The sequence below is a fragment of the Moschus berezovskii genome, chromosome 20 (assembly GCF_049115385.1).
Source record: "Moschus berezovskii isolate FMDL1 chromosome 20, NW_MosBer_1.0, whole genome shotgun sequence".
In the NCBI taxonomy this organism is placed as follows: Eukaryota; Metazoa; Chordata; class Mammalia; order Artiodactyla; family Moschidae; genus Moschus; species Moschus berezovskii.
This window is the reverse complement of record NC_142479.1, coordinates 57587824-57612002: the sequence shown is the minus strand read 5'-3', so window position 1 is coordinate 57612002 and position 24179 is coordinate 57587824. Positions and strand designations below refer to the sequence as shown.

The following is a 24179-nucleotide window of genomic DNA, read 5'->3' as shown; positions in this document are numbered from 1 at the left end:
CTGATAAGCTGATTTCTTTCCTGCCTCTCTTCCTCTTTCCTTCCTTTTTTTAAACGGTGAAGCCAAAAAGTGCTAATAATTTATTGCAACTTTGTACTCTATAGATTTGAAATCAAGTGAATTAGCATCAGCTGTTTATGAGTAATGCAGAGTGTTTTCGTCCTTTGCTCAATTTGGAATGAAGTTTTAAGTTCTGATGTATTTTGTACTAGCTATGGAGATCTTTGGTAAGAGAAAATGGAAAAATTATTAAAGTAACAAATACGTTGTCATTTTTGAAATCCAACATTAACTTTTTTTTAATTTAAAAATTATTATTGTTATTTTTTGGCTGAGCAACTTGCAGGATTTTTGTTCCACCATTAGGAATTGAACCTGTACCCTGATCGGTGGAAGTGGGGAGTCCTTGTCATTGGACTGCCAGGGAATTCCCATCACCAGTGGATTTTTTTTTTAGTGTAAAGTGTTTTTTAGTGTTATGTGCATATGAACGAACATTTTCTTACTTAGACAATGAAACTAGAAATTATTACTAATTCTGGGTCTTCCAAAAAATATCAGTTTTGGGGAGATTAAAACATTTTAGTTATCCTAGTTACTTTTCTCCTGGAGAATAGTACTGACAAAATTTTGTGAGATGTTAGCAAACTTAGATCCCACTGTTTAGAAAAGAGCCTGGCATGGAATGATTGTTGAATGGATGAATGACTATTTCTGATTAACCTAGTAAATGATAATTTTGAACAAGGTGTATAGTTGTATTTTAATGTTATGTTCTCTGCCAAACTACTGAATACTCTTGTTTATTCTGTTATCCAAGTCATTAGTAATATAGCATAGATCTAATTTTAAAGAGCTGCTGGCCTCCAATACAGTCCTTTTTCTTGATCTTCATTTATGAAGTCTAAGTTTGTTTATATAGACTTTGAATCAGTTTACTACTTATCAAGCATCAAAATAAACTTAATTATAAACTTTTATCAAGGTAAAGGATGAAATAGACCAAGAGCATTATTGAAGCCTTCTTTCCTATATTTTCTTCTCTTCTATTGTAGAAGGAAATGAACCTTTTATTTTTTGTTTGTTTGCTTCTCTTAGTGCATTGATTCTCAAAGTAGAATCTGTAGACCAGCTAATGAGCATCACCTGAGAACTTGTTAGAAGTACGGTTTCTCCTCCTCACCTTGATTAAATTAGAAACTCTGGGGGTGGGGTCCCTGCAATCCCTTAAGAGTTCTGTAGGTGATTCCAGTGAATGCTTAAGTTGAGGACCATTGATTTAGGATTGTAAGCTCTTGGATTCAATTTCTTACAAATTATTGACCATTCCCCCCAAGATTTCCTTTCAAATGCGTACTCAACCTTGTTATTTCTAGATTTCAGGGTTATTGAATTGTCTTTCCTTTAATACCTTCACCTATATCCAATTTTCAAACATTTAAGAAAACGCAAGTTATTTCCTGTAATATCAAGAATCAGGTACCCTGGTGCTGCTGCTGCTGCTAAGTCACTTCAGTCGTGTCCGACTCTGTGTGACCCCATAGACGGCAGCCCACCAGGCTCCCCTGTCCCTGGGGTTCTCCAGGCAAGAACACTGGAGTGGGTTGCCATTTCCTTCTCCAGTGCATGAAAGTGAAAAGTGAAAGTGAAGTCGCTCAGTTGTGTCCGACTCTTAGCGACCCCATGGACTGCAGCCTACCAGGCTCCTCCGTCCATGGGATTTTCCAGGCAAGAGTACTGGAGTGGCTTGTCATTGCCTTCTCCATCAGGTACCCTGACTGACCTTGAAATACTAGATAGCATAGTAACTACATTTAACTTTAAAAATATTGTATTCTTGAGATTTGCTAAGACAGTAAATCTTAAGTGTTCTTACCACACACACAAAGTGGTAACTCTGTGAGGTGATGGGTCTGTTAATTAGCTTATTACCGCAATCATTACGCAAGATATACTTGTATCAGAACACCACATTGTATACCTTAGGCAAAATTCCCATAAAGCTGAACATGTGCATGTATGCCTGTGATCCAGCCATTCTATTGAAGAGTGTGGGAGTAGGGGAGTGTGTATGTACATATATATATATGTGTGTATACACATGTGTGTGTGTGTATATATATATGTAGTATAGATATCCAGTAGAAATGCAGAGGCATGTTATTCAAAAGACATGTTGTTAGCAACAGTATTCATGATTAAGAACTGGAAACAACTCATGGATAAATATTAGTGGCATATTCATATAATTATACACTATAAAAAGCAAGGAAAATGAGCTATTGCTACATGCCAAAACTTGGATAAGTCTTGTAATCATAATATTGAAAGGTAGATGTCAGACATGGAATAGTACATGGTATGCTAAGTTGCTTCAGTCGTGTCCAACTCTGCGACCCTATGGACCGTAACCCACTAGACTCTTTTGTCCATGGGGTATTCCAGGCACAAATACTGAAGTGATTCCATTTATATAAAATTTTCAGCGGGCAAAACTCATCTGTTTGATTTCTGTCTCTCGTGGTAGAAACAAGAGAGTGATTTTTTTAGATAAATTGAACTTCATCAAAATTTAAAATTTTCATATATCAAGGGACACTATCAAGATGTGAAGAGAGAGCCCACAAAATGTGAGAAAATATTTAATAATCATATGTCTGATGAAAGTCTAGTATCCAAAATGTATAAAGAACTGTTACAATTCAACAATAAAAAGAAACCTGATTTTTAAATGGGCAGAGGATTTGAATAGATATTTCTCCAAAAATTATGTGAAAATAACCAATAAACACATGAAAGATATGTGTTCACCATCATAGTCATTAGAGAAATAAAAATCAAAACCACAGTGAAATACTACCTCACACCCACTAGGATGGCTATAGTTTAAAAGTGACGCTGTAGAGAATTTGGGACCCTCATATACTGCTGGTGGGAATGTGAAATGGTGCAACCATTGTGGGAAACAGTTTGGCAGTTCTTCAAAAAGTTAAACATAGAATGATCCAGCAAGTCCAGCAAGTGATTGAAAATGTATATTTATAGATAAACTTGTACATGAATGTTCATAGCAGCATTATTCATAATAGCCAAAAAGTGGAAATTATCCATCAGCTAATACAGATAAAACAAATGTGGGTTATCCATATGATGAAACATGATCCAGCCCTGGAAAGGAATGGTGTGCTGTCACGTGCAACAGCATCGATGGTTTTGAGAACATTATGCTGAGTGAAAGAAGCCAGTCACAAAGATGACAGATTGTATGATTCTATTTATATGAAATGTTCAGAATAAGCACATCCATAGAGATAGAAAATAGATTAGTGGTTGCCAAGGGATGAGGGAGGCGCGCATTGAGACTAACTGATAATGGGTACAAGGTTTCTTGTTAGAGGGCTGGAAGTGTCCTGGAATTAGAGTGGTGATGATTACACGGCATAGCGGATATACTGAAAACCACTGAAGTGGGGGTTTCTACCTCCCTATACATTTGAGATGTATGCCTTAAGATGCTTCTGTAAGGTTAAGAATAGGATGCTGTGATCCTTGAATGGGACCAAATGGAGCTCCAATATGTACTTGAGTCAAATTAGAGGTAGCTGTGGGATTAAAACACAATCTTTTAGTTTATTTACCTAAAAATTAGGCTTTTTTTTTCCTCTTCTAAGTATACAAAATTCAGAATGAGTCATGTTTAAAAAATCAATTAGAGAGAAATAATATTCTTGTGTTGTGAGAAAACAAAAATGTTAGCTAGAGTGAGGCAAATAATGTTCTTTAGATTTTGGCAGTAGGAGAGAGAATTATGAGCTAGGGTGTTTGCAGGTGTGTAAAGCTTTTAAAACAGTGCCTCGCATGTAATAACCTCTCAAACACATTAGCTATTATTATTGACACTGCCCTCCCCCCAAGCCACCCAAGTGGATAATCCGTTGTCTCAATGCCTTTTGTTGAATAGTTCAGCTTTCCTCTGCTGTTTCTAAATTTTTCCTATTCTTGCCTGGTTGTGTTTCTGGATTGCTTTTTCTACTTCATTGAACTGTTTCTATACTAGTACTATGTAGTTTTTTGTGTGTGTTTTTTTGAACTGTACCAGGCAGCTTGTGGGATCTTAGTTTCCTAACCAAGGAGGGAACCCAAGCTCTCAGTGAAAGCATAGAGTCCTAACCACTGGACTGCCAGGGTATTCCACTGCATTGTTATAACTACTGTGTATGGTGTGTCTAGTAGTGCCAGTCTCATTCTTTCTGAAATTTTGCTTGGCTGCTTTCACAAATTAGAAAAAATTTTGTTCCCCTCTCATTTTGCCTACTACATTTACTTTGCCAGTTACAGTTTAGATTGAGTTTGCTTAAGTCCCATTGGGATTTTCTTATAATTACATTAAATATATAGGTTAATTTGGAGTCGATGATATCCTTACAGTGTGTGCTTCTGTTGGTTTTCTTCATAGGGATCTTTTTTTTTAATTTATTTTATTGGAGGCAAATTACCTTACATTAATATATTGGTTGGTTTTGCCATACATTGACACGAATCCGCCCCGGGTGTACATGTGTTCCCTTTCTTGAACCCCCCTCCCCCCTCCCTCTTCCCCATATCCTCCCTCCAGGTCATCCCTGTGCACCAGCCCCAAGCATCTTTTATCATGCTTCGAACCTGGACTGGTGATTCATTTCACATATGATAATATACATACTACAGTGCCGTTCTCCCCAATTCGTATGGATCTTATATTGGTTAACTTTCTAGGTATATTTATCAAACAATTTTTTTAATTCCACAAATATTTATTGAGTGCCTGTTATATTGTTCCAGGTTCTTCTCCAAATTTTAATGTATTTTGAGGCATTAATGAACTTTCCCAAACTAATGCAGTCATGGAGAGGAAATTATTCACAAAGCCAAGGACTCAGTTAACTAGTTTATGATTTGGTGTTCATTTTAATGCTGAATCATTGGTTAATCCACCCGGTATAAACAAAATTGTAACTCTTTGTATATTTATCAAAAGATTCTGTGCTTCAGAGCATATTTTGTAATTTCTTACTGAGCTTATTAATAAAAAGTATGTTTTCTTAATTTATGGACAAAAATCCTTGTCACACTGTAGTCAAAGAAAACTAGATTTAACCAACATGGTTTAATTATGAAGAAAAAACACAATAAGCAAATTATGAGACCTTGTCTTATATTTTCATGAATAATGACAGTATCCTTACGGTTATTTTCCTAATGTGTGAGGTCATCGCTGTTTATGCAGAAACAAAGATCTCAAATGAAATATACCATCAATTAACTTTAATACAAAACTTTTAATTTGGCTAATAAAGTAACGCCTACTTATTTTTTAAGTTGGAAAATGCAGAAAAGAGGAAAAGTAAATCACTCATAGTCCCATTTTCCAGTCACAGTTATTTTTTACATTTTGATGTGTTTTTATTTAATTGCTTTGCTGTAACAGTTTACTATGTCTTGTTTTATTAAAAACCATACTCTACTTACTATTTTATAATACTGTTTTATACCTTTTTTAAAACTTAGCACTATATTGTGGATATTCCCCTTGTCAGTGCGTACAGAGGTACCTTGACCTTTTAGATTGCTGCATACTTGTAATGCTTTTAACCATGGTGCTATTCACGGCATTTATTTAGCTTTAGGTTGTGAATTTTTTTTCTATTACAATTATTGCATATCTCTATGATAGTCATAATAGTAATAGCTGAGATTTATTGAGTATTTACTCTGTACCAGGTAAATCATAGTATCTCCTTTAATCCTCTTGTGTGTGTTTGGGTAGGGGTGTATTTTTTCCCATGTCCTCATGTTTCTGTTCCTGTCCAGGGGGAGAGTAGAACTTTAGATCAAATTCCTTGCCTCTTAAGGAAGAATTATTACAGAGGGAAAAAAAAAGTCTTAACTCTTCTCAGGAGGAAAAATTGCCAGTCTTAGTTATTATGAGACACACACAGGAGTGTAGGTTTTATACTTTTTCTCTTTACATTCTGTGCTCAGGACTAACAGGCCAATATGGTCAGTAACCTTAGACTGGCCTTTTAGAGGTAGATATGGCCATTCTCCTAGTTTGTCATTCCTACAGCTGAGATGAAACCTGGTTGGAAAGTGAACTGTCTGTTCTGGAAACCTAGCTATCTCTCTTTCAGTAGGCAAGACATTGGGTCTCTCGATTAGGTCTTTGTTGCATGAGTGTAGGTACCTTGTATCCAAACTATATTTTGTAGTTTGAACATTTATACCATCTTTGCAATGGGAATTATTGGAGATTGCCCAACCATTAAAAAAATCAGACCATCATTTCTCAACTTCATTGAAGTATAACCTCTGCACAATAAAATATGATCAACACATAGAACTATCTCAAAAAATTACTTCTTGCTTTTTTGCTGTCTATTTCACCCCCATCCCAGTCAATCACTGATTTTGTGTGTATATGGTTATTCTAGATTAATTTTGTCTCTTCTAAGATTTCATCTGATTATAAGATGAGGCTTAAATAACATAGCCTCTTTTAAGCATCTGGCTTTACTCAGCATTATGTTTTGAGGTTTACGCATGTTGGTACGTATATCAGGAGGTAGTTTCTTTTTCGGAGAAGGCAATGGCAAGCCACTCCAGTACTCTTGCCTGGAAAATCCCATGGATGGAGGAGCCTGGTGGGCTGCAGTCCATGGGGTCGCTAGGGGTCGGACACGACTGAGCGACTTCACTTTCACTTTTCACTTTCACACATTGGAGAAGGAAATGGCAACCCACTCCAGTGTTCTTGCCTGGAGAATCCCAGGGACAGGGGAGCCTGGTGGACTTCCATCTATGGGGTCACACAGAGTCGGACACGACTGAAGTGACTTAGCAGCAGCAGTTTCTTTTTAATTGCTGGGTAGTATCCATTGTATGCCTGTGCCACAGTTTATCCATTCAACTATTGGTAGATCTTTGTGTTGTTTCCATTTTTGATTTATGAATAAAGTTGCTGTGGACATTTGTGCACAAGTCATCATTTTCATTTCTCTTGACTTAAAACCTGGGTATAGATCTGCTGGGGCACATTGACCTTATAAGAAACTGCATTACATCTTTGCCAGTATTTAGTGCTCTCAGCTTTTTACATTTTACTTTGTGTGTGTGTGTGTTTCTTTTGAATACCAAAACGGGAAGTCTTTTCTTTTTTTTTTCCAATGTAATTTTGTAAAGGAATTGTAAGGCCTTACGGGATGTCAGGAGGTTCATCTATGTGAATAGTTACTAGTCTGAGATGGATAATGTGAAGGGTATTCTTACAGGCTCTCTGCAAGATTACTATAGGACATACAAGTTTGACTTACTTCTTACTTATCACTTCTAGTCCTGCAGAACTTGAGAATTTTAATAGAAATTTTTATTTCAAGAGTCATAGCAGAGTGATTCTATAGGCCTGAAGACAGGTATTACTGATGGCCTTTCTCACACTGTTTTAGACTAGCAGTGTCCAATGAAACTGTCTGCAGTGATCCCTAATAGCCATGTGTGGCTCTCGAAATGTGACTAGTGCACCTGAAGAACTGAGTTTTAAGATTTTAACTAGTTTTAATTTTAATAATGTGTCTAGTGGTTATTTTATTGCACAGTACATTTCTGAAATGTTAATTTTCAGGAAACACATAGTTGAGTGAGACTTGTTAGTTGAGCTGGCTCTGGAGCAGGTTCATATGGGTTGTCCTACTTCCCTTTTCTGTGGAGGAATTTGTGTCTCTGGAGACATGTAACCTCGGCCTGAAGCACCACAGAGAAGACCAGTGGATTCATGAGTGTAGCAGTTATTTGTAATGAGGTCTTTTAATCAGGTACTGCACGCTTTTTTTTTTTCTTTTTAATTTTGCCCTACTAATTCATCAGTAAAAAAGCATATACTTAAAAATCTAACTTTTAAAGTGAACCTTTGGACAAAAGTATGTTATTTAAATTTGAAAAACTGCAGTGTTGTCCAGAGGAGTCCTGGTCACACCCCTCCCCCATTTTTTTTTTGGATGAGAAGATGCCAGTTCTCTTCCTATACTTTAAAGGCTGTCACATAAGTAATGATGTAATTAGTTAGTTAGTGTTAGTCACTCAGTTGTGTCCAACTCTTTGCGACCTGATGGACTGTAGCCCTCCAGGCTCCTCTGTCCATGGAATTCTCCAGGCAAGGGTATTGGAGTGAGTTGCCATGCCCTTCTCTAGAGGATCTTCCTGCCCCAGGGATTGAACCCAGGTCCCATGCATTGCAGGCAGATTCTTTACCATCTGAGCCACCAGGAAAGCTCAATGATATAATTACTTCTGCTAAAGTTTCCCTTAAAGGTTTGTTGAGGTTTTGATACTTTTGAGAAGCAATGAATTAATAATTTTTTACATTTCAAGTTATTAAGAAAAACATAGTCTTCAGACAGTTAAATGTTCCGGTAACTCAAATAGTTAAATTTATAACCAAAATTTCCTATCAGTTTCAATATGTTCATTTCATAGTAGTTATGTGGACATTGTGGCTGGGCTTTTGTCATTGTTTCCTAGAGGCAAGGTCATTATTAGAAAAACTGTGGAATTTTCCTTTGCCATTATTGTGATAAGTAAACAGCTACTATTTATAGGGACTTATATTCTGATGAGAAAATGAGATGTCCTGCTTGGCTTGCCATAAAAACACAGATGCTTCTAGATTCCAGTAGGGAGGCCTTTTGCTTATAGCATCTGTTTTCAGTTACCCAGCCAGATGACTTCTACAGACTTTTTCACTCTTTTTTTAAAGGACACCAAATCTTTGACAAGAAAGCAAGTTCACAAAGGAAAAGGTTAAGTTAGCATTTTGTAAATTTTTAAATAACTTTGGGTGTATCAATTCTGTGTTAATTAAATTGTATCACTTCCTAAATAACCTTGAAATGTCCTTTGCATCCATGGTCTTTGAATTGTTTATTCTGCAGTTAAGGTAGATTGTATTGATCCTTAAGTTCATCTGTTCAACAAATGTTTGATGAGCACTGACTGTATCCAGGCTGTCTTAGCCTTGAGAACCGTAGACACGAACGAACAGGGTACAGTCTCAGTCCTTGAGATCTTATGCCTTTCATGCAGTATAAACAGACAGTAAAAATATTCTTCCATTTGACATTTGTCTTTTCAGGAGGGGAAGGTGTTTAGGAAGGTCTTCTAGAAGATGCAATTCCTGAGCTGAGAAATTGTGGGATGAGTAGGAGTTGACTCGGCAAGGGGCTCAGAGTTAGGAAAGAGAGGAGAATTTAAAAAAAAGAAGCTTTTGTAGGTGAGAGAGACCAAGGTCTGCACATTTTGGTCAGGTGGCTGGTCAAACTGTGACTGTGGGCAGAAATACTGTCTCATTCGGAAAGCAGACTTGTGACCTAAACCTTATTTGTGTCATGTTCTAAATTATACCCCAAAGGATCATCCTGCAAACCCTTCAGGTGCACATGCCCCATTTTAGAGTCCATTGCTCTGAACGGCTGGGATAGCTATGTTGAAACTAGCCTTTTAGTTTCAAACAAAAGCAAAGCAGAGTAATTTATTTCCCTCTATAAATTTGTATTTGGAAGACAAATTTACGGAGAATCAGCTTTGGCTTGATGTTTGAAGAATGAGCATGTTAGTCATAAACAAACTATGAATGTCATATTTCACTAACTAGGAAACCCTAGAGGATGGAGGAAAGATTATTGGTTACATACATTATATGAAGGAATGTTTTTCTCATAGCTGTTGGCCAAAAGGACAGTTAATTGCCATTTTATATTAAATATACCTGTACTTATTTTTGTTGGGAGATACTTGAAAGATAGCTTTTATTAGTCTACGGGAGATATGGTTCATACTACTTGGGATCTCTTATGAAGAAATGCTTTTTCATGATACACTTTATCAAATTTATATCATTGCATTTTATCAGTCAGAATCTTTTATTTTTTTGAAGAAATGGAAAACCCAACCCAAGTAAGCTTGAGGAAAAGGGGATTTATTGACTCAGCCAACTTTCAGAACTGGTCTCCAGGGCTTTAACTTCTTTGTCAGGTCTGAGTTTCAAGGTGTCTGTCTTTCTCACCTTTGCTTTCTCTGTGATACTTTTATTCTTTCAGAGCAGAAAGTTCTTCATGTGGTGATACAAGGGAGAGTAGCTGTCTTCTAGCACCTGTCTATGTAAAATCCCATGGATGGATTAGGACTCTGATGATGGCCTGTGTGCTGTGATTGGCAGGCCCACAGGAGCACATGGAATGGGAAAGGAACAGTTTCTGAAAGGCAGGGTTTGCTGTTACCACAGAGGAAGGGGTGCCAGGAGTCAAAAACATTGTGTTTATTACAAGTAACGGGAAATAGAGAACAGGAAGGCATAACATATTCTTTAAGGATATAAAAGGTGACTTAATTTTGTTTTCCTAATCATTGATTCTTATAGAGTATGCAAGCTGCAAGATGTCCTACAGATGAATTATCTTTAACTAACTGCGCAGTTGTGAATGAAAAGGATTTCCAGTCTGGCCAGTGAGTATCTGACTTCATTTTCTTCTTACCTGCAAAGTGGTATTTTAGAAACTTGTCAAGAGTCGTTTTTTTTTTTTTTTTTGGAAACGTTAGAGTGTAAGTTTTTAAATTCCTCTTGCTGAGTTGGAAAATGGAAGAGATGATAAAGAGTTGTGTATTTACTGCATCAAATTTTGGTAAATATAGTGTTTTCTAAGTCATGCATAGTTTTTTATATGTAACTTTATTTTTCCATTGGTTTTCTTAGCAGAGCTAAGCATACTGGTTTTGTGACTCATTATATAGCGTAGTCATTAGGCTTTTGGCTCTGGAGTCAGATGGTCTGCGTCTTGATCCTGGTTCTGCCTATTACAAACTGGGTGACTGTGGGTAAGTTATTTACCCTGACTGTGCCTCAGTGTGTTGATCTGTAAAATGAGGATGATGATACCATCTTCCTCAGGGTATTTGTGAATACTGAGTTACACAAATAAATCACTTAGAACAGTGCCTACCACATTATTAATAGGTCCTTAACAAATATTAGCTGTTTGATCATTGTTACGCTGACAACTCAAGAGACAAGAAAATTGGAAGATGAACAACTGTAGAATCTTAACAAGAATTTTTCATTGTCATTTTTAAAAAAATTTTTATTTTTTAATGGAAGGTTAATTGCTTTACAGAATTTTGTTATTTTCTGTCATACAACATGATTCATTGTCACTTATTTCAATTCACTCACATCACCCACTGCCCAAACTTCTAAATACCATGCTACCAAGTTCAGTGCCTTCCATGGTGCTTCTCAGGTTGGTAGAAATAAGGACATGAAGGGGCAGTACCAGAAGGCAGGCTAGGGAAGTGAGGAAGGAAGTGGGATTTTAGCTGAGCCTTTTTCTGTTTTTAAAACTATCTTCGAAATACATGAGTTTCACAGAGTTAGAATTGCTAACTATTTGTGGTTTTTGTCCTCAGAGTAGAGGGCTACATTACACGATAGTATTACCATTCTTTCCAGTCCTAAAAATCCTGTGACACAAAACTTTCTACATATAAACTGGACTGTATATTATATATAATCAGTGTGAGAATTTGCTTATGGAATTCTTTTACATGTCAAGTGTTTACTGTATACATGATGGGGTTACTTAAAATATAGTGGCTATAAGGAACTTGTGTCCTACTGACAAAATGATATGTATAGAAATGTTAGCCATTAATATTTTTAAAAATTATAGTATTCTAAAAGATAATTTTAAAAAAGATAGTGTTGCTGTAACAAGAGTTTGAAGCTTCTGCCTCCTACACAGTCTTGTGAGTTTCTTGGTATAGGAGATTTATCGTCAGATAGCTGTATTTCATCTATCTACTTGCTGTGTTTACTTCTGAGCAGGGTGGATTAGAACAAAATGCTTTGAAATAGTAAATATTGATATCTATATGAAAGCTGATATATTTCATGAAAATTTTTCATTTTTACCACCTTTTAAATTTTATAGGCTGTTATTATTTCAACCTGTTGTGGAACTCTGCAAAGAAATTTAAGGAATAGTCCTAAAAACTAACTTTTTTTGGTCTGCCATATCCATGGCTCTTCTGTCTCTGGTTCTTCCTCCTTTAGTCTAGTTAGTATGTGAAATAATTCTCAGGAGAGGAAATTCATCTAATTTTTACTTAGCATCAGGTAAATCAGTGCCTTCAATTTTATGTAAACTGGAAATGTCATGAGGTTGATGTTTTGGACGGCATGTACTCTTTTGAACTTGGTCTTGATTCTGCTTGATGTCTGTTTGGCCCAGGGTGGTCCTTATGCCTAGAAAACATTGTGAATTGCTGACAGTTTGTGGGAATGAAATTTGTGGTTCTGTTTCTTCAGGACTCATATAATGCCATGTTTTCACTTGGTCCTCATCAAGCATCATCTGTTGGAAATGAGCATGTTAGAGTTGATGTTCTTTATATCCTTTGACATGGAGTGTTGACTGTGTTTCTGTCTTATAGGCATGTGATTGTGAGGACCTCCCCCAACCACAGGTACACATTTACACTGAGGACCCACCCATCTGTGGTTCCAGGGAGCATTGCATTCAGCTTACCTCAGGTAACTAGGATGTGAATTTATTCTCCTCTAATCTTGAAAGTTGTAGAAGAATCAATTCATATAAAGCAAGCTGTATCACCCTGTAATGGTATTGATTCATATTGACAAAAACCATCTAGGTGTTATATGAGGAATTTAAAGGTACCTTCTTAATTGCCAATTTTTACTGTATCTGTCTTTTATTGCCTTGATTTTTCCCCCTAATTAAAAAAAATAATTCTGCAGTGATATCAATTAGCTATCAGACAGTGTCAAATTATTTTAATGTTAGCTGTCAGGGTAATAGAGAATATATAAGAACAGCACTTACATCTAAAATTGACATCTAATAATAGTGTTTTTAAAATACAATGATGTTAGACTAAAGAACATGATACGAGTAGGGCTTCCCTGATGGCTCAGTGATAAAGAATCTGCCTTTAGTGCAGGAGACACAGGAGCATGTGGGTTCGATCCCTGAGTCAGGAAGATCCCCTGGAGAAGGAAATGGGAACCCACACCAGTATTCTTGCCTGGAGAATCCCAGGGACAGAGGAGCCTGACTGGCTACATTCCAAACAGTCACAAAGAGTCAAACATGCCTGAATGACTAAGCACAGTTGTTATTTCAAATTACAGCCTAACTTGCTGGGCTTCCATAAGTGGAAGGATTATGCTTAGATTTATAGCTGTTGGTAGATTCTGTGGCGGGGAAATTGCCTAACACTCTTGCAGGCACATAATTTATAATGTAGGAGCATCGCAAGTACTAGTCTGTATCCTTTCCTCCCTTGTCACCTTACTCAGGCTGCTGATCCTTAGTCCTAAACAATACAAATACAACCCTTACCTCCTGTACTATGCCAGTTGATTGCTGCCCTCCCACCCCTGGAGGTTTAGGGAAAGAGATCAAAAAGAGAGTTAGCTCCTTAACTGTTAAAGATCTCTTGAATCCCTCACATGTTATGGGAAATCTTCATTTGCTATTCCCTTTTCCCCTTTTGGATGCCTCTGCAGTATCAGGACTGCTTTTTGCATTTGTTTATATAGATCAAAGGTTTGGAATATTCTAGAGCTTACCAGCTTTCTCAGAGCTAAATTTGGGACTCAGCTGGCCAGAAGTGGGATTTCTAACCATTTTTCCTTGTCTCTCTGCTTTAAAAAAAATTTTCCCCAACATTTACTATAGACCAGGTGCTACTCTTAAGTGCTTTTGCATGTGTTCCCTTATTTAATCCTCTCAACAACCGCAAATGATGGGTACTATTATTATCATCCTTGAGGCTATCTCTGGGTGTAGAACCTAAATGTGGCTGCTTTGTGACCCCAAATCTGGGCTTAACCGGTATGCCTCTACATTTCCGGTTGGCCCAAAGTGGGATGGAGTATGACAGAGAAGTAAAGGGTAGAGGAGGTGAGAAAGCTGGGAGGGAGAGCACTTGCTGCATGTATTCAAAACACAGCATCTTCTTAACCCCTCACCACCACAAAGTTCACGAAGTTCAGATGAGTAGACAAACTTGTTTTTCAGCCAAAGATTGTTTTTCTCACTGTTCTTTGAAGTGTTGTCAGGAAGTACTCATTTTGAATCTGTATCAAGCCAGTCCTGAATTCCTGCCTGAACACAGTCTGTCCTGCCTCTGTATATTCTTGCCGTTGTAACCAGTCGGTACCTGCTGCTGCTACTGCTAAGTCACTTCAGTCGTGTCCGACTCTGTGTGACCCCACAGATGGAAGCCCACCAGGCTCCTCCGTCCCTGGGACTCTCCAGGCAAGAACACTGGAGTGGGTTGCCATTTCCTTCTCCGATGTGTGAAAGTGAAAAGTGAAAGTGAAGTCGCTCAGTCGTGTCCAACCCTTAGCGACCCCACGGACTGCAGCCTACCAGGCTCCTCCATCCATGGGATTTTCCAGGCAGGAGTACTGGAGTGGCTTGCCATTGCCTTCTCCGAGTCGGTACCTAGGAAGAAGCTAAAAGCCTTGTCACAGATGCCTGACACTTCTTTGGCTAGTACACAAAGAGTAGTCATGACCATCTAATGATTTGAATCCCTGCTTGGTTTCATTATAGCCTATCTGATGAGTTCTATTTTTCATGAATTGAACATCTTTCTTTATGCTACTGTATCAAACAGTATAACTGTCCACAGTACATTTAGAGTCTGAAATGTCTGATACTACAAAGGCCTTCAGGAGCATTAAAATATGCAAAGGAGCATCCTACTCAGTGGTGCCGGCTTTACTGTAAAAAGACAAGCTTTCTATGTTTTGAGGACAGATATTCAGGTATAAATAAACTCTAGCATATGTTTGCTAGGGCGGCTGTAACAAAGTACCACAAACTAGGTGGCTTAAAATAACAGAAATTTATTCTCCCACAGTTCTGGAGGCAGAAGTCTGAAATCAAGGTGTCAGCAGGGCCGTGTTCTCTCTGAAGGCACTATGGAAAAATCTGTTCCATGCTTAGCTTCTGGTGTTGCAGACAGTCTTTGATGTTCATTGACTGGTGGATGTATCACTTCAGCCCCTGCCTTCACTGTCACATGACTTTTTCCCCATTTGACCGTGTCTCTCTTTTCTTATAAGGAAGCCATTTTGGCTTAGAGTCTATCTTAATTCATTGTGACCGCATCTTACCTTGATATCATCTGCAGAGACCCTGTTTCCAAATGCTGTCACATTCATTGGAGCTGGGGGCTAAGGTTTTAATGTATCTTTTTTGTGGGACATGGTTCAACACTTAACAGCCATGTTTTAGTCTTGGAATGTGTACATGAAATTCACAGAAATCCTGTTTTCCTCGTTTCTTTAATTTTGGTGTGGTATTAAATGTCTCCCCACCTTTTGTTTTACAGCGAAAATGGGCTGGACTTTCCATTGGGCAAGAAATAGAAGGTAGGTATATTTTTTAGCTATCTGAGGTAGATTTTCTTTATGATTTTCTCATAGTTGTAGAGATCTGTACAGTTTTCTTTTCATCCATGTTACAGTTAGGTGTATGAGAATGTAAAGTTAGTAGTTACTTACTCTGTCTACTTGTTATATGTCTGAGTATTCCTGGGAAAGGAGCATCCACATATTCATAGCTCACAGGAAAAGTGCAAGGTAAAGTTTTGCACAGATTACCTTTAAGAGCACTGTGTAAAAGTGCTGAGATAGAACAGGAGTGGAGGAATTGATTGGAGACTGGATAATTAGCGAGAGAAATCTTTCCAGCACTGGAGTTTTGAGCATGATTATGAAGTAGGAGAAAAGCATGACATGATAGTGACAAGGAACAAAGGCTCTTCAGATGAGAAATAAAACAAAAGGCACAGGGATGGGAGCAAGCAAATTATAGGCATCACTCATAAGTATGTTTGATTGAAAGGTTTTGCTTGAATGGGTTGTATTAAGTGATGAGAGGTGGCGTATGCAGTTATTGGGCGGCCTGGAAATATATACTGAACTTTTTGGATTTTACACAGACACACTTAGAAGTCCTGAATAAGTCCATCAAAATCCTCCCTTTAGAAAAGAGTTCTAATGTCATTGTGGAGTATAGCAAGGAGTGGGAAGAATACAGGACTGAAGGACAATTGCTGGGAGGTTATTTGACTTGCCTGGAATTAAACTGAACAGGACTTTGTGAAATTATGGCTATGAAAACATTTTTTTAAATTTGAAGTTATGTTAAAGAGGGATAATTGGTATTACATGGTGATTCCATTTTACTGTATACTAAGATGTATTTTCTAATGTCTTTGTTTAAAAAGATAAATCAGGTTTAGGGTAAGGAGAAGAAAGGGTGGCAGTACTTAAGAAAACTATGGACTTTTTAAAATAAAATGAATTATAAATTCATCACAGTTCATTAGGGAAGGATATGGAAAGCAATTTATGACTTAGGGGGAAAAAAAAAGACTAAGCCACTTGTGGTTTATAAACCAAAGAGCTAATAAGTGAAAACTGGCATTGTTTCTTAGTCATTGTGGCAAAGTTGGGGAAATGAAGTGTGAGTCGCTTTTAAGACCTAAAAAAATTCATATTATGGAAAGGTTACAAAAACAATACAGGGATATCTTCTAAAAGATACCATTTGACTCTCATCTATACAATAGTTGATCTTTATATTCTGCCTTCCTCTTTCTCCTCTCATTTTGTAATTAGTTGCTTCCTTTTTTTTTTTCAAGTTTTAAGTCTTGTTTTTTTTTTTAGTGGAAGAAGCAACTTTTTAAAAGTTGAGATATAATTGACATGTTATATTACATTAGTTTCAGGTATGCCTGCGTGCTAAGTCACTTCAGTCATGTCTGACTCCACGCAACCCTATGGCCTGTAGCCTGCCGGGCTCCTCTGTCCATGGGGATTCTCCAGGCAAGAATACTGGAGTGGGTTGCCTTGCCATCCTCTAGGGGATCTTCCAGACAAGGGATCAAACCCTTGTCTCTTGTGTCTCCTGCCTTGGCAGTCAGGTTCTTTACCACTAGCACCACCCTGGTGCTGGGAAAGATTGAAGGCAGGAGGAGAAGGGGACGACAGAGGATGAGATGGTTGGATGGCATCACCGACGATGGATACGAGTTTGAGTAAACTCTGGGAATTGGTGAAGGACAGGGAAGCCTGGCGTGCTGCAGTCCATGGGGTTACAAAGAGTCAGACACGACTGAGCAACTGAACTGAACTGAACCACCTGACATAATGATTTGATATTTATATACATTGTGAAATGCTTACCACAATAAATGTAGTTAACATCTGTCACAAGATTTTTTTTCATGTGATAATGACTTGTAAGGTCTAGTCTATTAGCAACATTCAGGTGTGCAATACAGTATTACTAACTACAGTCACCGTGCTGTACATGTTAGTTCATGTCTTTCTGTGGTATTTACATGCTGTGCTGTGCCGTGCTTAGTTGCTTCAGTCGTGTTCAATTCTTTGTGACCTCATGGACTGTAGCCCACCAGGCCTCTCTGTCCATGGGGATTCACTAGGCAAGAATACTGGAGTGGGTTGCCATGCCCTCCTCCAGGATTTACATGCTGTTCTTCCACAAATGACCCCATATTTGTTTTAGTCTCAGCTCTACAATAAATCTCTTAAATGATCATGATCAGTCCTTTTGCCAGTTTCTACTTGGTTGGATAAAACCTGTCCTCTAGTAGATTCCTCCAGGAAGTATATATGTGTACAGTGTTTCCTAAATCCCTGGATATTCAAACTTTTTTCTTTTCTATCTTTGGTGCCTTTAAGGGCAGCTTGGCTGGATATAAAATTCTTGGCTTTTCTTTCCTTGAATTTCTTGAAAATACTGTATCACATTGCCTTATTTTGTATTAAACTGTTGAGAAGTCTGATGCCAGTCTTATTTTCTTACCTTTATAAGTAATTTGATTTTTTTGCCTGGGAGCCCTGAGGGGTTTTCTGTCTTTAAATTCTAATATCCTTATTAGGATATTGCTTGGAATTGGCCATTCTGGGTCAACAACTCAGCTGTACAATACTTTATTTCAGTGTGTAGATTTAAATTTCGTCTATTTCCAGAAGATTTTCTTAGGTTTTGGTTTTAAACATTAGTTCTGACTGAATTATTTTGATTTTCTCCTCCAGGGATCTAATTATATATGTATTTTAGGCCTTATCTGTCTTTACATCTCAGCTGCTTTCTCCCTATTCTTTGTAAATTCTTTATTTTTATTATCTTGGTTGTTTTCTTGTCTTCATCCACTGCCTCTTATTAAATATTAACTTGAATCTATTCCATGGACACTTTGTAATTTATTGTTCGTTTCTGAGTAGTTTTATTTTTCCTCGATTTCTTTCCTGTGTTTGATAAATTCATTGCATTTCTTTTATTAATATTTGTCTATTTCTGTTCTTAGTTTTTAATCGTCTGACTTTAGGTGTTTTGTTATATGTCTAAGTACTTGTTTGAGGATACTTAATTTAGTTTAAAATGTTATGTATATTTTCTATTTCACAGTTGATCTTTTTAGAGAAGACAGCTGAAATGCTGCAATAGTTTGTTATTTGTTATGTTTTCTTTCCAGTAACTTTGTGGAATTATTATTTTTTTTTGTTTCACATGATTTTGTAGGCAAAATTATTAGTGCAAGAGCATTCTGTTAGTGTAGAGAAGGGCGGTTTCTTTAATAATGGTGAGGTGGGGTAGGTAGAAAGGTTGGTTGGCATAGCTTATTTCTCTTTGGTTTCTGTGTGATCCGTAATTTTCCTCTCTTGCTGTCTTCTTTCCTTTATTGCCACGTCTTGAAGGGCACCACCCTTTCTCTATTTGTCTGATTCTTTCCAGTGATTCTTTGATGTTACTACTTCCAGTTCTACTTACTTCAGGTCCTCTCTGGGAACCTAGCATCTTAGACCACCAAGTCCCAAACCTGTGTATAGTGTTTTGGCTTTTGGTGTTAGACTTTCTCTTTTGAGGGGTGATTTTTGTTTGTATTTTCCCTATGTACTGCTTTCCCTTCTTTTTTTCCACAGTGGGAGCTCTGTCTAATCTTGTTACATGTTTCTCTGTTTTCAGGTGGTTTGAGTTTTGTGGTATTCTCTGTCTCTTAGAGATGCTGATGGTGTGGACTGCGCGTCACGTTATTTGTTCTCCTTGCTGTTCCCGCAGAGTTTTAGGAGGATGTGTGGGAATGTTCAGATTCACAGTCAGCTCCTCTGGATCCAAGTGTTTGGAGATAGTCAAAGATATATTAACTTTAAACTGGTTGAAAGAAAGTGATTACTTAAAGCAGTTGCCTGGAACACACTATGAGCCTAGTCTGTAGTCAAGGTGCCTGAGAAGAGAAGTTGGGAAAGTGGAAGGAGAGAGTATCCTCTTTCGTATTTAGGAACTTGGCAACTTACTGTTTGTTTGTTTTTCTCTGAATCAGAAGGAACTTAAATATTGGGATTATCTTTATTTGGTCTTTTCTTTGTGGAAGTAGAATTAAAGATGAAATTTTTTGCCTGGGGGTGAAAAATAAAGGAAATTAGATACAGATAACTGGTAGTGAATGTTGGAGAATTAGTGCTTTCTACACTTGCCTCGCAGAAATACCTGGGGAGTTCTGTTGTTTTTTTTTTTTTAAAGATTCTCAGGCCCCTCCCTTGGGGAGTCTAATTCATGAATCTGTGTTTTTAACAATCACCCTTAAGTAGTTGTTATCAGTCACATTTTTGGGAACATTGACATAAATGATTCCCTTAACTGTCACCTCCTCACCTGAAAGCAGAGCGCGAAGCTGAGACAGTGGAGGAGTTCGGCACCAAAGGGAAGTAGGTCAGTGCGTGAAGCCAGGATTCCCTGTTTGTAGACACTGTCAGAGATAAAAATGAACACTTGTTAAATCTGATGAGAAGACCGATTTGTGTGAAGCTTAGGTTTCTAATTTCCTTAAAGTTACTTTTCTAAATATGAGTGTTCTTAACTTTTAATGCAGATAAATTCTGTTGTGAAAAAGAAAATTCAAGACAAAATGAAAAAATTTGTTCTGTGACCTTAAATTGTGTTTAAAGCGTGCTCCTGCTACCAGAAATGCTTATCTTGAATGTAAAATCAGTTCATTAAAAAGGCAAATCAAACAGACCTAATTGGCAGAATTATCAAACTTAAGTGTTCAGATGGAACTAAGGTGGAGTAAACTTGAGGTAAGGAAGGGTTTGGGGGCCTGATTGTTGTCATGATGTAGCATAAAGGTACAAAGCTTTTTCAGTGTAAGTTGCTGCTGCTGCTAAGTTTCTTCAGTCGTGTCCGACTCTATGCGACCCCATAGACGGCAGCCCACCAGGCTCCTCCGTCCCTGGGATTCTCCAGGCAAGAACACTGGAGTGGGTTGCCATTTCCTTCTCCAGTGCATGAAAGTGAAAAGTGAAAGTGAAGTCGCTCAGTTGTGTCCGACTCTTAGCGACCCCATGGACTGCAGCCTACCAGGCTCCTCCGTCCATGGGATTTTCCAGGCAAGAGTATTGGAGTAGGTTGCCATTGCCTTCTCCGAGTGTAAGTAGAGGTGTAGGCAAAGAGAGAATAGGAAGTTTGTATGAAGGGGAGTGTTTATTCAAAGATTCTAAAACAGGAGTTCTGTCTGTAAGGAGAATTTTTTAGTCAGGTCAGTGATTTTAGTTCTCAGACTAAATCTTCTAGAAGAATCATTTAGTTTTCTCTCTGTCTGGAAGGACCATGTTTTAAGTATTGCAGACTGATGTTCAGTTAACACATGTTTTTTGAACCTGTCTTTGTAATGCCTGTTCAAAGCATTGGCTGTAATTTTTTGTTTATAAATTAATCTTTGATGTTAAATTACTATTGGTCATAAAATAAAAAACATTCTTAACGTTTTGGCCCTTTGCCCCTTGTTGAAACCCTCAGGGCATCTGTCCCTTTGGGGGCTGATGATGGCGCTGACCATGGTGCTGCCTGTGAAACTGTCCATGGTACTGCCGTAGCATTTGAAATTATAACAACTTGGTCTTTTCTGTTAAGGAACATTGACCTTAAATTGATGCATTTGAAAACTATAGTCAGTATTGATGATATTTTAATAACTTATTCAAATTTATTGGTATAAGAATGGTTTACACACCTGTATATATCCATGCATATATGTATACATATGCATATACGCACACATGATGATGCTATGAAGTTGTTTTGGAGTCTTTAATGCACAAAATTGTGTTATACTGTGCAACCCTTTCTGAATTATACTTTTTTCACTCAATATTATGTTTTAATGGGCCATTCATCTTTATTAAATATATATCAGATTTTAATTTTAAGTGCTACCCATTATTCTACATTATGACTATGCCACATTTTATTCATCATTTCCTGACTGATGAGCATTTTTTAAATGTTTGACTATTAGAAATAATGCTGCAATGAACCTCCCTGTAACTTTCTTTTTAGACACATGTTCAAGAGTCTTCTGGGGACACACCCCTGGAAATGAGATTGTCAGTCAACTTATTTTCCATTAATAATTCATCCTATAAATATTTCATTATATGGAGAAAAAACTAAGCTCTCTTATGAAAATCACTCAGAATGTAATCTGTACTCCTAGGAAGTTCACAAAAAGAACACAACATGCAGAAGTAGAGGCCAAAGAGTGTTCTGAAACTCTCAGCTGAGATTTGAGCTTATCTTTGATCTTCAGCAAGTTTTCCAACCCTCCATCCTGGCTTTCTTTTTTATTTTGCTTTTGAAAACATATATCAAATATGTGTGTCCCCTTTATGGTGGCAGACCAAAATGCAAAAAATATGATTAATCAAACAATTTCATTCAAAGGATTTACAAAAAATCCTTGTACGTAACTCAAGACTAGACTCAGCTAGTCTGTAAGAAATAAGTTGAGAACAGAAATTGGGCATGAAAGGACCATAAAGATTTATCTAGTCCAGTCTTATTTTATAGGTGTGACAGATCAAGGCTCAGAAAGTTAGGCGATTTATAGATTCGTCCATTTACTAGTAGATTGAAATACACAGTTTCCAGAGTCCCTTTGTTTTGCCTCTTTTGTTACTAGCATGGAAAGTATAGGTGTTTTGTTGCTGTTGTTTCATTTAAACAGTTTGTGAATATATTAAGCATCCTGCTGACACTGTTGTTTGTTTGCTGTGCTCAGTCATGTCCGACTCTTTGCGATCCCATAAACTGTAGCCCACAAGGCTTCTCTGTCCTTAAAATTTCCCAGGCAAAATTACTGGAGTGGGTTGCCATTTTCTCCTCCTCGGGATTTTCCCAACCCAGGGATTGAACCCTCATCTCTCGCATCTCCTGCATTGGCGGGAGGATTCTTTACCACTGAGTCACCTGGGAAGCCCACAGATACTATTGCTGCTGCTGCTGCTGCTAAGTCGCTTCAGTCGTGTCCGACTCTGTGCAACCCCATAGATGGCAGTCCACTAGGGTCCTCTGTCCCTGGGATTCTCTAGGCAAGAATACTGGAGTGGGTTGCCGTTTCCTTCTCCACACTATTAGGTGCTGTTAATACAAAAAGGAAAAGGTCAGTCCTCATTCCAATCCCAAAGAAAGGCAATGCCAAAGAATGCTCAAACTACCGCACAATTGTACTCATCTCACACGCTAGTAAAGTCATGCTCAGAATTCTCCAAGCCAGGCTTCAGCAATATGTAAACCGTGAACTTCCAGATGTTCAAGCTGGTTTTAGAAAAGGCAGAGGCACCAGAGATCAAATTGCCAACATCCGTTGGATCATGGAGAAAGCAAGAGAGTTCCAGAAAAATATCTATTTCTGCTTCATTGACTATGCCAAAGCCTTTGACTGTGTGGATCACAATAAACTGTGGAAGATTCTGAAGGAGATGGGAATACCAGACCACCTGACCTGCCTCTTGAGAAACCTGTATGCAGCTCAGGAAGCAACAGTTAGAACTGGACATGGAACAACAGACTGGTTCCAAATAGGAAAGGGAGTACGTCAAGGTTGTATATTATCACCCTGCTTATTTAACTTATATGCAGAGTACATCATGAGGAACGCTGGGCTGGAAGAAGCACAAGCTGGAATCAAGATTGCCGGGAGAAATATCAATAACCTCAGATATGCAGATGACACCACCCTTATGGCAGAAAGTGAAGAGGAATTCAAAAGCCTCTTGATGAAAGTGAAAGAGGAGAGTGAAAATGTTGGCTTGAAGGTCAACATTCAGAAAACTAAGATCATGGCATCTGGTCCCATCGCTTCATGGGAAATAGATGGGGAAACAATGGAAAGAGTGTCAGACTTTATTTTTTTGGGCTTCAAAATCACTGCGGGTGCTGATTGCAGCCATGAAATTAAAAGATGCTTAGTCCTTGGAAAGTTATGACCAACCTAGATAGCATATTAAAAAGCAAAGACATCGCTTTGCCAACCAAGGTCTGTCTAGTCAAGGCTATCATTTTTCCAGTGGTCATGAATGGATGTGAGAGTTGGACTGTGAAGAAAGCTGGTTGCCAAAGAATTGATGCTTTTGAACTATGGTGTTGGAGACAACTCTTGAGAGTCCCTTGGACTGCAAGGAGATCCAACCAGTCCATTCTAAAGGAGATCAGTCCTGGGTGTTCATTGGAAGGACTGATGCTAAAGCTGAAACTCTAATACTTTGGCCACCTCATGTAACGAGTTGAGTCACTGGAAAAGACTCTGTTGCTGGGAGGGATTGGGGGCAGGAGGAGAAGGGGACGACAGAGAATGAGATGGCTGGATGGCATCACCTACTTGATGGACATGAGTTTGAGTGAACTCCGGGGTTGGTGATGGACAGGGAGGCCTGGCGTGCTGTGATTCATGGGGTCGCGGAGAGTCGGACGCGACTTAACTGAATACAAAAATGAACTAAAGGTCTGGTCTTTGTCCTGTTACGCATGTAGAATTTACTGTGGTTTCCTAAAATCACAGGTGCTCAGTAAATATTTTTGTAGTATTAAAAAAAGAAATGTCAAAATCTTAAGTTGCTCTGGAGGAAATCCCTCTAGGAAACATTTTTTTCTCAAGGGTTTTTTTGGTTTTGTTTTGGTTTTTGTTTTGGTCCTACACTCTTAATTTGCTAAAGCAGAAGAGTCCACACACCTCTGACCTTAACTTTTTTG

The 24179-nt window shown here is 38.0% G+C and overlaps 1 protein-coding gene across 2 annotated transcripts in view; it reads left to right on the top strand.

The window, feature by feature from the left end:
- Positions 1-24179, top strand: part of NSF (N-ethylmaleimide sensitive factor, vesicle fusing ATPase) — a 152848-nt gene that overhangs the window by 8783 nt on the left and 119886 nt on the right. For both annotated transcript variants that reach the window (XM_055408110.2, XM_088829180.1), the window contains exons 2-4: positions 10448-10533; positions 12517-12616; positions 15451-15490. In XM_055408110.2, coding sequence (XP_055264085.1) covers positions 10448-10533; positions 12517-12616; positions 15451-15490 — 226 coding nt within the window. The remainder of the gene's footprint in view (positions 1-10447; positions 10534-12516; positions 12617-15450; positions 15491-24179) is intronic.